At 28.3% G+C, this 11,563-nt stretch overlaps 2 protein-coding genes and 1 long non-coding RNA gene across 20 annotated transcripts in view; 1 reads left to right on the top strand and 2 right to left on the bottom strand.

Moving 5' to 3' along the window:
- Positions 1-40: 40 nt before the first annotated feature.
- Positions 41-773, bottom strand: LOC123268720. Its single transcript, XR_006510272.1, has 2 exons — positions 582-773; positions 41-213 (listed from the first exon to the last, which is right to left on the bottom strand). It is a non-coding gene; the product is annotated as an uncharacterized LOC123268720 (long non-coding RNA).
- The window catches only part of LOC123268652 (liprin-alpha-1), a 29,080-nt gene continuing 17,662 nt past the window's right edge, over positions 146-11,563 (top strand). For 8 of the 18 annotated variants that reach the window (XM_044733920.1, XM_044733922.1, XM_044733921.1 and 5 more), the window contains exons 1-8: positions 2,218-2,577; positions 2,890-3,435; positions 4,794-4,895; positions 6,600-6,764; positions 6,849-6,923; positions 8,760-8,870; positions 9,280-9,507; positions 11,096-11,383. In XM_044733920.1, the coding sequence (XP_044589855.1) occupies positions 3,187-3,435; positions 4,794-4,895; positions 6,600-6,764; positions 6,849-6,923; positions 8,760-8,870; positions 9,280-9,507; positions 11,096-11,383 (1,218 nt within the window). In that variant the 5' untranslated portion in view covers positions 2,218-2,577; positions 2,890-3,186. Of the gene's footprint in view, positions 236-2,217; positions 2,578-2,680; positions 2,698-2,889; positions 3,436-4,793; positions 4,896-6,599; positions 6,765-6,848; positions 6,924-8,759; positions 8,871-9,279; positions 9,508-11,095; positions 11,384-11,563 lie in introns of those variants that run through there. The other 10 variants (XM_044733927.1, XM_044733924.1, XM_044733926.1 and 7 more) reach the window with 5 other exon arrangements.
- LOC123268713 lies at positions 996-1,535 on the bottom strand. The gene is made up of 2 exons (XM_044734041.1): positions 1,386-1,535; positions 996-1,313 (listed from the first exon to the last, which is right to left on the bottom strand). Exons 1-2 carry the CDS (start codon positions 1,423-1,425, stop codon positions 1,027-1,029), a joined length of 327 nt encoding a protein of 108 aa, XP_044589976.1. The 5' UTR covers positions 1,426-1,535; the 3' UTR covers positions 996-1,026.

Below are 11,563 nucleotides of genomic sequence, written 5' to 3'. Positions count from 1 at the left end.
ATTTTTCAGTTTTGATTTAAAATATATTTAATTGCATCTGTACAGTAATTTTTTCAATCATTTTTATTACATAATGGAATTTTGTAATAAAAATTATAATTTTCTAGGACAGCAGTGTCAAATTATGCCGGTGGGTTCATGAAGTCCACTCCCTTGAATTCCAGAGCCAGGGCGACACCAAATCCAAACATAGCGATACTCTTTATTAGTGACCTGTAAAATAATAATAATTAGTGTGAGTATTATTAATTAGCATAGATTTGATAATCAATTTTTTTTAATAAGCTATCATAAAAAAAAAGAAAAAATTTTTTTTTTAATTACAAGTGTTATAATAACTAATCTTACACTTGACAAGTTTTATTTTTTATAAATTTTCCAGAAAAATTTATTAATTTTTAAATGAAACTAAAATTAAACAATGAAAGTCAAATTATTACAAAATTTGTTTATTTAAAAAATTATTAATAAATAAAATTAATTTTTTAGGCTATGTATTACATCAAAAACTCAAAAATTGTCTGAGAAAATTAATAAAACTGTCAAGTTTTTTTTAAGTATAAAAATGAATTAATTTTTACCATTTAAAAGGATCGTAGTAAATATTCTTCAGTAAACTGCAGACACCCATTTTTTAATTTAGTAACTTGGACTTTGTTGTAATTTAATGCAAATTGCAATTTAGTGTGTGTGGTGTGTTCTAGAAAGCACGTTTATAATCAATAAGTATAGTAAAAAAAATTGCCGGAAGATAGCGCGCTTTTTCAGCGGGGAAAAATACAAAATTTTTAAAATTAGCGCTTAAAAAATTTTTTTTATATAATTTAATTAATATCATTATTAATTAAATAATAATAATATTTAGGAAGAAATAATAAAAGACAACAAATTTAATTAATTTTATAAATATTATTTCTTCAATAATTACATTAAATATTTTTTAAATATCATTACAACAAAATCACATCATGAATTATTAATAATTTAATATAATAATATTAATAATAAGAATGATAATAACAATAATTAAAGTTCAGTATGATGAGAGGGAAACTTTTTGAGAACAGCTCGATAAAGATTATAAAAAGCCCAACAACTAGCACCCATAACAACAAAGAAAACACCAGCAAAAATCAAAGACAATAAGTCGCCATTTATAACATCAGATTTTCCTTTCTTCTTGGCCGCGAGTTCGCCCAGGGTGTAGCCACTCTGCTCCTTCATCATCCTCTTGACATTTGCTAATCGTTCTCTCAAGTCATCAACGGACTCCGAGATGTCTTCTATTGTTTCATCTTCCATTTCGTTGATCACTAAAAAATTCAAACATTAATTAATAATTTAAAAAAATATTTTTAAAAATATAAAAATAAATAAATAGTTACGTTTATTTTTTCGATGACACAAATGACTCGGTGATCCCATTTTCTAACAAAGTTTGTCTACAAAACAGACGTCCGACAACAGAATGACAGATTAAATGGAGAAAAGTATTGATCATTAACGCAGCATCCAGCTGGCTCCATTCCGCGCAATCTCCGCGTACTTTTGCCCTCTATATTTTTTTACCCCCTTTTACATTTATTTTTTTCTGGCAATAAATCGTTTTTATTCAAACTATTTATTTCTTATATCTACAGCTCTTTAAATAACTTTGCTAATTTTAATCAATACTTTGAAACTTTTTTTTTATCCAAATTTCCCGCGCGATTATTAAAAATTAAAAATAATTAACAACCTTAAATGTTTATCAACGATCGGGCCTTCTTTTTTTGACAAATTTACCTTTAAATACAAGCGCTGATTTAAAAAAAATACATATTTACAATTTTGCCATTGCATTAATTAAAAATAAATCAATTTACCGTAAATTAAAATTTTTATTTAAATAAAATTGGAGAAATAAAAATTGAAGTGAGAATTTTATTAAAAATGGCGGACTAGCTCTTAATTTCGCCAAACTTCACTCTGCTGCTAATTTTTAACATCTTTAAATAATTAATTAAAAAAAAATTATTTTTTTATTAAATAATAAATAATTTATTATATTATAATTATAAATATTAATTAAAAAAAAAAAAAAATTGGGCCCAATGTAAAAATTCAAATTTCGCGCGCAAAGTATTTCCCTGAAAGCCCACAAAACTTCGTAAAAACTCGTGAAACTCCGTAATTTGTTCTCTTCACCCCTTACGTCACACACGCGCATACACAATAAGCAAGATGGCCGTCCTGGTATTGAAAATGGAGTAGTGTAGAAGACTGGGCGGTAGTAATACCTGTAGGTGTGTCAGTTGCGCGGTTTTCCGCGGTTTTTACCGTGATAACGTGACCGGATACCGCCACATTTACTTTATATCAATCATTTTTCTAGTGTACTATTATTATTATATTATAAATTAACATTATCATTTAGTACACATATATTTATACCTATTTTTAAAAACCGCTATTCAAAACTAAACGTAGCAAGCACGTCTGCTGTGAGTGCCAATATCTATATATACATCTACATGTATTTTATTAACTACCCCTGTAATGTATATTTTTTATGGTCATTCTGATGGTAATAGTAATGTACGTAAACTTTCTCTTTATTTATATTTTAATTATTTGTTATTATTATTTTTTTTTTCATTTTCACAATATTAATTTACATTATTTACTTTCATTTCTCCAGGGTCCACTTTTCACGGTGTAGATATAGATGACAGTTTTTTTTTTTTTTTTTAATCCACAACAATTATATTTTGACATTATTAAAATATATGATAGTTTATTGCACTAGGTGTGGTGATTATATAAACAAAAAACACTAAAGTAAAACCAAACTATTTAAAAAAAATAATTGACAGCTGTATTAAATAAAAAAATAAATTTTTTTTTAAGTGTCCAGTAAAAGATGGGCGATCGGATCATCAGACAGATGCATCATCAGTTGACACCAGAACGAGTGATTCCCATTGACAGTAAATTAGAAGCCACAGTTGCTGTCGAGCTGCAGCGAGTGGCCTCTTCAAAGAGACACCAATTGGACCAATGACGTTCCGTGATAACCCGAGAAACTTTCTGAAGAAATGAATTACTAGTTATTGTTTTAGTTAATACAACAGACTATTGATATTGTTGTTGCTATTGTTTATTAAGTGCACAGTTGTGTGTGTGCATGTGCCGCTAGTGATCAAAATGTGGAATATGATGTGCGATGTCATGCCAACGATCGCTGAGGACAGCATCAGCCAAAGAAGCTCACAGTTCTCTGGCGAAGATGCCAATTTCGAGCAGCTTATGGTGTCCATGCTCGACGAGCGGGACAAGCTTATGGACTCGCTTCGCGAGAGCCAGGAGAGACTTCAAGAGGCTGAGGCTAGGCTCCAGGATGTTGAGAAGGAGCGGGATGCTCTTAATAGACAAATCAATGCTAGTGTTCCTCAGGTAATTTTTTTTTATTAAAAAATTATTTTATTTTTTTTTTATAAACATAACCTTTCAATTTTTTAATAATTAAATAATTAAAGCGCTAGTTTAAAAAATAGTACAAGGTTAGATTTTTAAAGATGGAAATTAGGTTAAAGACGCCATTTTGAATCAAGGGACCCACTGGAAAATTTATTTATACAATTTTTTATTATAGATTTGTAATAATAGCTCTAAATAAAATTTTTTTAATCTTCATGATAGTAGAATTGTAAAGACACTTAATTTTATTTAAATTAACGCTTTAATTATTGTTAAAATTAACATTGTTCTACGGTAATTATTGAAAATTAGATTTGTTAGAGTGGGGGCGCTACTGAAGAATCTGAAACAATCACTAGATGTCAGAAAAGATAACTACTATCTTTAAAAATAAAAATATTAATATTAATGATAAGATTTAATAACTTTCTAACGAAATATTTAGAACAATAAAATTTCAAAATATTTAAAAAATAACAATGATTACTAAAAATAATTTTTCATAATATTAATTAAAATATTTTTGTTCCAAGAAATTAAAAAAAAAAAGATAAAACGTGTCGCAATCACGGTCTACAGAATCTCAGTAATTTTTTTTCTTTTTTTTCAGTCGTTACGTGTAATGTGCTTGAGGCATAGTTTTTAAAATCTGGAATGTTGGAGTAGATTGTGATGAGGAAAAAATATTATGAGCACGTGGGGGGGTGTTGTTGGTCTTGGAGTATCATTAGAAATAAAATATCAATATATAATAAAATAATAAATAATGTGAGCCAGAGATATGAAGAAATAATTATGCAACAAAATAAAAAAAAAAAACATGAGTAGGGCGTATAATGTAAACTCGTGTGCGGTTACAACCTACGGCGACGGTGAAGGTGTATGTCGTTGACGGTATGGTAAGGTGATTATAGGTAGAGAGCACGGTGAGGTGTGTGGTGCGTGCGACGTCGGGTAAATGAGATGATTGGTTGTACGCAAGAGAGAAACTGACCGATCAATAGCTTACTACCACAACCACCACCACTACAACCACCTACTCTACGACGGCACTCGTCTGCTATCGGCAACGACCCCGGGCGTATGAATGAACCTCACCTTATACTATACACGCTTCTCAGTACTTTTATCTCGCTCATAATATACATGTATATATTTACACATATGCAAGAGTATTACACCGCGTAACAACTTAAAGTCAATCGTAAACGGATACTATAATGTACATAGATATTTAAATATAAATATAAATATGGATCTTTTTATTGCTTATGACTATGATAATTATCAATTAGGTAAGAAGAGTAATGAATGTTTTTTTTCTTCTTTTTCAGGAATTTTCCCAGTTGACGAAAGAGTTGTCTGCTGCACGTGAAAGTATTCTTGAGCGCGAGGAAGAAATATCGGAATTGAAGGCTGAACGTAATAATACTCGGGTATGGTGGATAAATTAATAAATAAATTTATTCAATTAACAGTGATTTGGACCTTGTTGAATTAATTTTAGGAAAAAAATTTGAAGGGTTAGGCACAAGAAAAATTTTTGACTAATTAAATTATCTAAAATTAATGATATGGATTATATGTTTCATTTGACGACCAAAATTTAAAGGTGACTGTCATAACTCTTTATTAGTTCATTAAAAATCAATCAAACAAGAAATAATCATTAGTTGAATAGTAATTTTAGTAGCAAGATCGAAAATTTTTTTTTATTTTGAAAATTAAGAAAATTACAGCGTTTAACAGTTTGCTCACGAATTTTGATAACCGAAAAGAAAATTAGTGGATATTTGGAGAAATATTTAAAATTTCTATAATAATTTTTAGAACTAAGAAAAAAATTGTAAATTGATTCAAGCTCAAAAATGTATCTTTCTGAGTAGAAGGTAGTTTTTTACAGAAAATTATATAAAGTTTTGAAAATTGCTAGTTCTGGTAGTATTTTTCAGGGTTGAGTGCAGCCGTAAGAAAAAATAATTTTTAATAGTTTTTTGACACTAATTAAATTTTTAAAAATTAATTATGTTGATTATATGTTTAATTTGACGACCAAAATTCCAAAGTAGTGCTTCAAGGTGACTGTCATAACTCTTTATTAGTTTATTAAAAATCAATCAAACAAGAAATAATCATTAGTTTAATAGTAAATTTAGTACCAAGCTCGAAACTTTTTTTTATTTCGAAAATTGAGAAAATGACATCGTCTAACAATTTACTCGCGAATTTTGTAGAAAAAAGCGGGAGTTTATTCTTAAAAAAAATCGAAATTAAAAAAACATAAATTTTTGGATCAAGGACTAGCTTTTCGTACTTTAAATGAGCTGTAAAAATTTAATTAAAATTCTAGGAGCTGTTTTTTTTATGAGAGTGGTCACCGAGTTTGAAAATATAGTTTTGAGAGTACAAATTTTGAGTTTTAGTCTGGGCAAAGGTTACTTTTTTGATAATTTTTATAAACTTATAACTAAAAAATTATAAATTTTATAATATTGAAATTTGTTAAAATTGATGAAAAAAAATTAATTCGGCCCTAAAAAAATTTTTTCAAACAATTTTTTTGCCCAAGTTTTGTAAAGTATCTCAAAATCTATCAATGGAATATATTTAAATTTTTCAGTAAATATTTTTCAAATATTATACTTAAAAGAAAATGCTAAAAATCCATTCTTTTTTAAATTTTGACTGCACTTAATCCTTCAATTTACTTTGTTATTAATTATTAAATACAACTTACTAAAACTTTCCTTCAGAATTCAATGAGAGATTAAAGGTGCATTTGAAGGAACGTATGCACAAATTTTAATTTTTAGTTTGAGCAAAGGTAACCTTTTTTGATAATTTTTATAAATTTATAACTCAAAAATTATGAATTTTAATTAAATTTTACAAGAAAAACTTTCGGTTAAAAATTACCCAAATTAATAAAAAAAAAAAAAAAATTAATTCGGTACAAAAAAGGGTATCTCAAAAACTATTAGTATTTATTTTTGAGATTTACTTAAGAAAAGATTGATTTTGAAAAAATATTTCCTAACCTTTTAAACAATCACAACCAAGATGCAAATTATTGTTGTTTGTTGACTGGATTGCAAATAATGGATCGTACTTGTAATTGTTAAAATAATTTATTTAAATAGCTGCTACTTGAGCATCTGGAATGTCTAGTATCTCGGCACGAAAGATCTCTTCGGATGACGGTGGTGAAGAGACAAGCGGCTGCACAATCCGGAGTGTCGTCCGAGGTCGAGGTACTCAAGGCACTCAAGAGCCTCTTCGAGCACCACAAGGCTTTGGATGAAAAGGTCTGTTTCTACTGAGTGTTTTTTGTCTTATGTCTTACCATCACGTAATTTTAAATTTTTTGTTTTGTTTGTTTTGTTACTCAGGTTCGAGAACGATTAAGAGTCGCGCTCGAAAGAAATACAAGCCTTGAGGAAGAGCTCGCACGAACTAAAGACGAGGTACCTTTTTTTTCGTTTATAAACCTTTTAGTTGTACTCTCCTTTTTTAATGGATATCTTTCATCAAATTTCAATATTTTTTTTTTTTTTTTTATAATTACTCAAAACAATTTTTAAAATAAAATTACGAGTAAAATAAACTACAATTTCTCATAGAAAGTATTTTATATTTTTTAAATGACAGATGTTCGCTAATCAGTTCATATATCATAATTTCTATTTACTTCGCCATTAGATTTAATTATCACAGTTCCACATGTGATAAAAAAAAGATACGGCTTACAGTCGCTAGTCTGATATTTCAAATAAATTATTAGCTTCACAGAAGCTTATTCAATTTTTATAAATTAATTAATCAATTAATTCATTTTATTTTATCAAAATTTATTCATGATTTACAAGTTTTGATATATAAAAAAAAATATTTATATGAGTTATTTTAAATGTAGAATTTTTTAGTACTTAATTTTTTCTCAAATTATCTAAAAATTTAAATATTCGTAAAAAATGTTTTAATTACAATCGATTAAAATGAAAAATAAAAAATAATGAGTACACAGCGTTTATAATTAAAGCTTTATATTTACTCGTTCCAACTGAGAAGAAAACTTCAAAAGCCTTTTTGTACAATTAAACTCTACATGTATTTTAAAATAAAACTAGCCGACTCGTGTGAATATTTCGCACAATATTGCGATCAAATACGTTTATTTTATAATGAAAATAAGACATATTTATTACTGTTATTAAAAAAAAAACAAAATTATTTTTCATTAATTACTTTCTGCCTGCCTCTATTCAAGTTTATAGCAGATTAACTGTATTTTGGTAGTTATGGTACTTTATGGTAGCTCTGGTTTACGGAAATAATTTTACCTGTTGTTATGTAAAAATTGCAACTAAAAATTATTTGTATAACTTTTAAATCCATATTCTGAGTGAATATTGAAGATACAAAAAAATCATAAGAGACTTTTTTTTTTTGTAGAGAATGAAAAAAAAATTTCACTCATTTTATAATGTGAAAATAAGATTGACATTTATCACTAGTATTGAAAAGAAAAAAATATCTTTCATTAATAAATATTTGCATTCGTTAATTACCACATTATAATACGACCATTTGTTTCTTTATCTTGATATTGTGCGAAATATAATGTTGGTTGTGTTGATTAATTCCATTTATTTATGTATCAACTGATTGGAAGCGGCTTTTCAGCACTCGTGTGTCAGCGCACACTCTCTGCTCGTTGCGCCAACACTCTCAGTAGCCGAAAGCACCCTCCACTCAGTTACATAGTTAAATAAATACTCAACAGATAGTGTTGCATTGTTTTATAAATTTTTTTATTGTCAGTTTTTTAACCAAAAACATTTCTTCAAATTTCTTGGATATTTTTCGCCAATATCAGAAAACATGATCTTTAACATGGTATTTTAATTTTTAAGTTTGGTAAATAATTAAAAAAGATCTAACCGTACCAAAAAATACCTTTTAGAAGATACATAATTTTCTGTAAATCACTTGCTACCATTTTTTACCTGAACAAAGATAAGCCATAAACAAAAGATAAAATTTAAAAATTATATAAATAAATAACTATTAAAAAAAAATAAAAAAATAGACGTGATTTATGTTAATAAATTGTCAGCCGATCGATCGTAACTTATTTTATTTAGATTAATTCAGTATTAATTTAAAGTTTAAAGTTTGTTATTGAAATGTTTTAGTAGAGCCATTTATTTAAAATTGAAATCAAAACTATTTATTTAAAGTTATTTTTATTTATAAATAAATGGACTATTTTAAAGTTACTAAAATAATAATTTGAATAGTTGCAGCAATATAAACTCGGTGGGTACCCAGCGTCATTAAAGCCATCAGAAGACAAGCCTAAAGAAAACGGGCAACTGGACGAGCAGCAGCAGCAGCAATTACAAAACAAGGTACCACTGCTTACAATCAATGCCAACAAATTACACTCATACACCATGGCACATTTATTCAGTACATCATCAGCATTAATCACATTTATTTGGGCAATCGGTCGAGGGCTTGACCAATAATTAAATAAAAAAATCTAATGAATAATATTAAGTAATAAATACCATTAAATATAAGGCAATGTGCGCGGGTTGTGCTTGCATGTGTCATAGCTTTTCATAGTCACCTTTTTTTTTTTATAAAATAATGTACATGCATGTTAATCATAATTGTAATTTTAATTTTAATTCTAACATTATGTCAAATAAGCATTAACATAATGGCAATCAACTGCGGTGGTGGGAGATAAAATAGGGCTTAGTGTAATGCGTTAAAATAGTTGAGGTAATACTGACTCGTATATTGGGACAGAATGAGGAGGTGAACCAGCTGAATGAGACCCACCAGGAGGAACCGAGTAAGCGAGTAGATATTGTTGACGATGTCAATGAATCCTGTCCAGAGAAGACCACTAAGGAAGACGCCGAGAGGCTCAGCAATGGAGACGCTACTGAGGATTATAAGGATCCTAAAGATTCTAGAGATTCTAAGGAGTCTTTAGCGCGAGTCGCCGAGTTGCAAGCGACCGTAGAGAAACAGGTACGCGGTTTTTATTTGTCGACTACAGGGAAGTTTATTATTATTTAATTTAGATTTATAATGTCGGTCATTCCATTCACGTACGCGATTTTTGTGAAGTCAAGGCATGTGATTTAGAATTTTGCACAGATAAATTTTTTTTTTTTTATTCAAAAAATGGTAACTATAAGTGGGGTCAAACCCATTTTGGACCATAACTAGGTAAAAAATTTATATTTAAAAATTTTTTTCTTCTGCTTGTTTTTGCGGCGCATTTATGATAAAAAATGTCGTGAAAAAAAAATAAAGATTTCGATAGCTTTTTTGTCTTCAAAAGTTGGGACAAATTTTGGCTTTCATGTTTTTGGATAAAATTTCTAATTTATTTTTTTTTTTTATGTTTTTGATATATATATATATATATATATATATATATATATATATATATATATATATATATATATATATATATATATAAGAGTGAAAAAAGAAGGTGATTTTCAGGAATTTTTTTGACAGGGAAAATAAAAAAATTTGGGGATCGGATTTTTTTTATTTTATCAAGGGTACATTAAAGATTATTACCCTAAATTTTTATTAAAAAATATTTAATATTTACAAAGTTATTGACAATCTCGTAGAGCACTAAAAATTTCCTCCTCCATAGTCGCAAAAGCGGATCATCTGAAAACAAAAAACACAATTGCTTTTTAATCAGTAAGGATCTAGTAATCGTTGCACGGACGGAATTTTAAAAATTTTGATTTTAAAGATTTTTTTAGCCGAGTTAAAACAAAAAAAGAACAGTCAAAAACTTGAGAAAATTTTCAATCAGTCGCCATTTTTTTGAAAATTAAAATTTTCAAACTTCCATACGTGCAACGATAACTACATCCTTACTGCTTAAAAAGCAATTTGGGTTTTTACTTCCAGATGATACGTTTTCGAGTTATCGATGCGACCATGAAGTGGAAAATTTTTTCTAGTGCTCTACGAGATTGTTGATAACTTTGTAATAATTAAATACTTTTTAATAAAAATTTAGGGTAATAATCTTTAATGTACTCTTAATAAAATAAAAAAAATCTGATCCTCAAATTTCTTTATTTTCTCTGTCAAAAAAATTCCCGAAAATCACCTTTTATTTCGACCGTCACAGTGGTGTTCTCCCTTAAATTGTTAATTTTTTTTTGTATTTTTCATAATAAAATCAAATAAAAATTTCGTACAAAAAAATGAAAATTAAAATGGTTGACCCCACTGAAAATATTTACCTAAAAAATATTGATTGTTAATATTGATCTTAAATAATTATTTTGAAATAGAGCATGTGATGGAATGATTTTTTTTACGTGTAACGCCTTCCCGTGCCGTACTGCCGTGGCGAAATAAAAAATTACACACACGATTTTGCAGTACACTTACACAGTGATTATATGACACTTGGTACTCTAATTTAATTATGTAGGTAAGGTTGGAGACTCAGTACCCGATCGGTAGTTTTAATTAATAGTTTTTTATTCTAGACAGTGGATAAAATATTAATTGCTTCGGGTATGAGTCTCGCTTAAAATAAATAAAAAAGTATTAATAAAATATTAATTTTTAGAACTCTGAAATAGCGACGTGGCAACGTCGAGTCGGAGAATTGAGCTCTCGTGTTGCTGAATTAGAAGAAACTCTTTCTAAAACACAAAAAGAGTTCATGAAGACCCAGGAAGCAAATGGAAAATTGCAACGCGATTTACGGGAGAATGTTGCGCAAAAAGAGGACCAGGAAGAAAGAATAGCGACTCTTGAGAAGAGATACTTGAATGCTCAGCGTGAATCTACTAGTGTTCATGACTTGAATGAAAAATTGGAGCAGGAACTTAAACACAAGGAAGATCAGCTAAAAGTAATTTTTTATGATATAATTATTTTTTTAACCTTCCGTTACAGGGAAAAATTATGAGGGCATTAGAAGCGTCAAGGGGAATCCCCGGAATATTTTTTAGCTCGACATAGTTGCCAGATTCATTTTAAGTTTTATTAAATTAAAATTAACTATAAGAAATATTATTTCTTCGAGTTTAAT

Source organism: Cotesia glomerata, linkage group LG7, assembly GCF_020080835.1.
Source record: "Cotesia glomerata isolate CgM1 linkage group LG7, MPM_Cglom_v2.3, whole genome shotgun sequence".
In the NCBI taxonomy this organism is placed as follows: domain Eukaryota; kingdom Metazoa; phylum Arthropoda; class Insecta; order Hymenoptera; family Braconidae; genus Cotesia; species Cotesia glomerata.
The sequence above is the reverse complement of the archived record's forward strand: the minus strand, read 5'-3'. Positions and strand labels throughout refer to the sequence as shown.

What these genes read in the sequence shown, in the direction of transcription:
- LOC123268713 (XM_044734041.1), bottom strand. Translation starts at nt 1,425, where the DNA reads ATGGGATCACCGAGTCATTTGTGTCATCGAAAAAATAAAC. An exon ending in GTGTCATCGAAAAAATAAAC is followed by an intron (nt 1,314 to 1,385) that starts GTAACTATTTAT and finishes TGAATTTTTTAG; the next exon opens with TGATCAACGAAATGGAAGAT.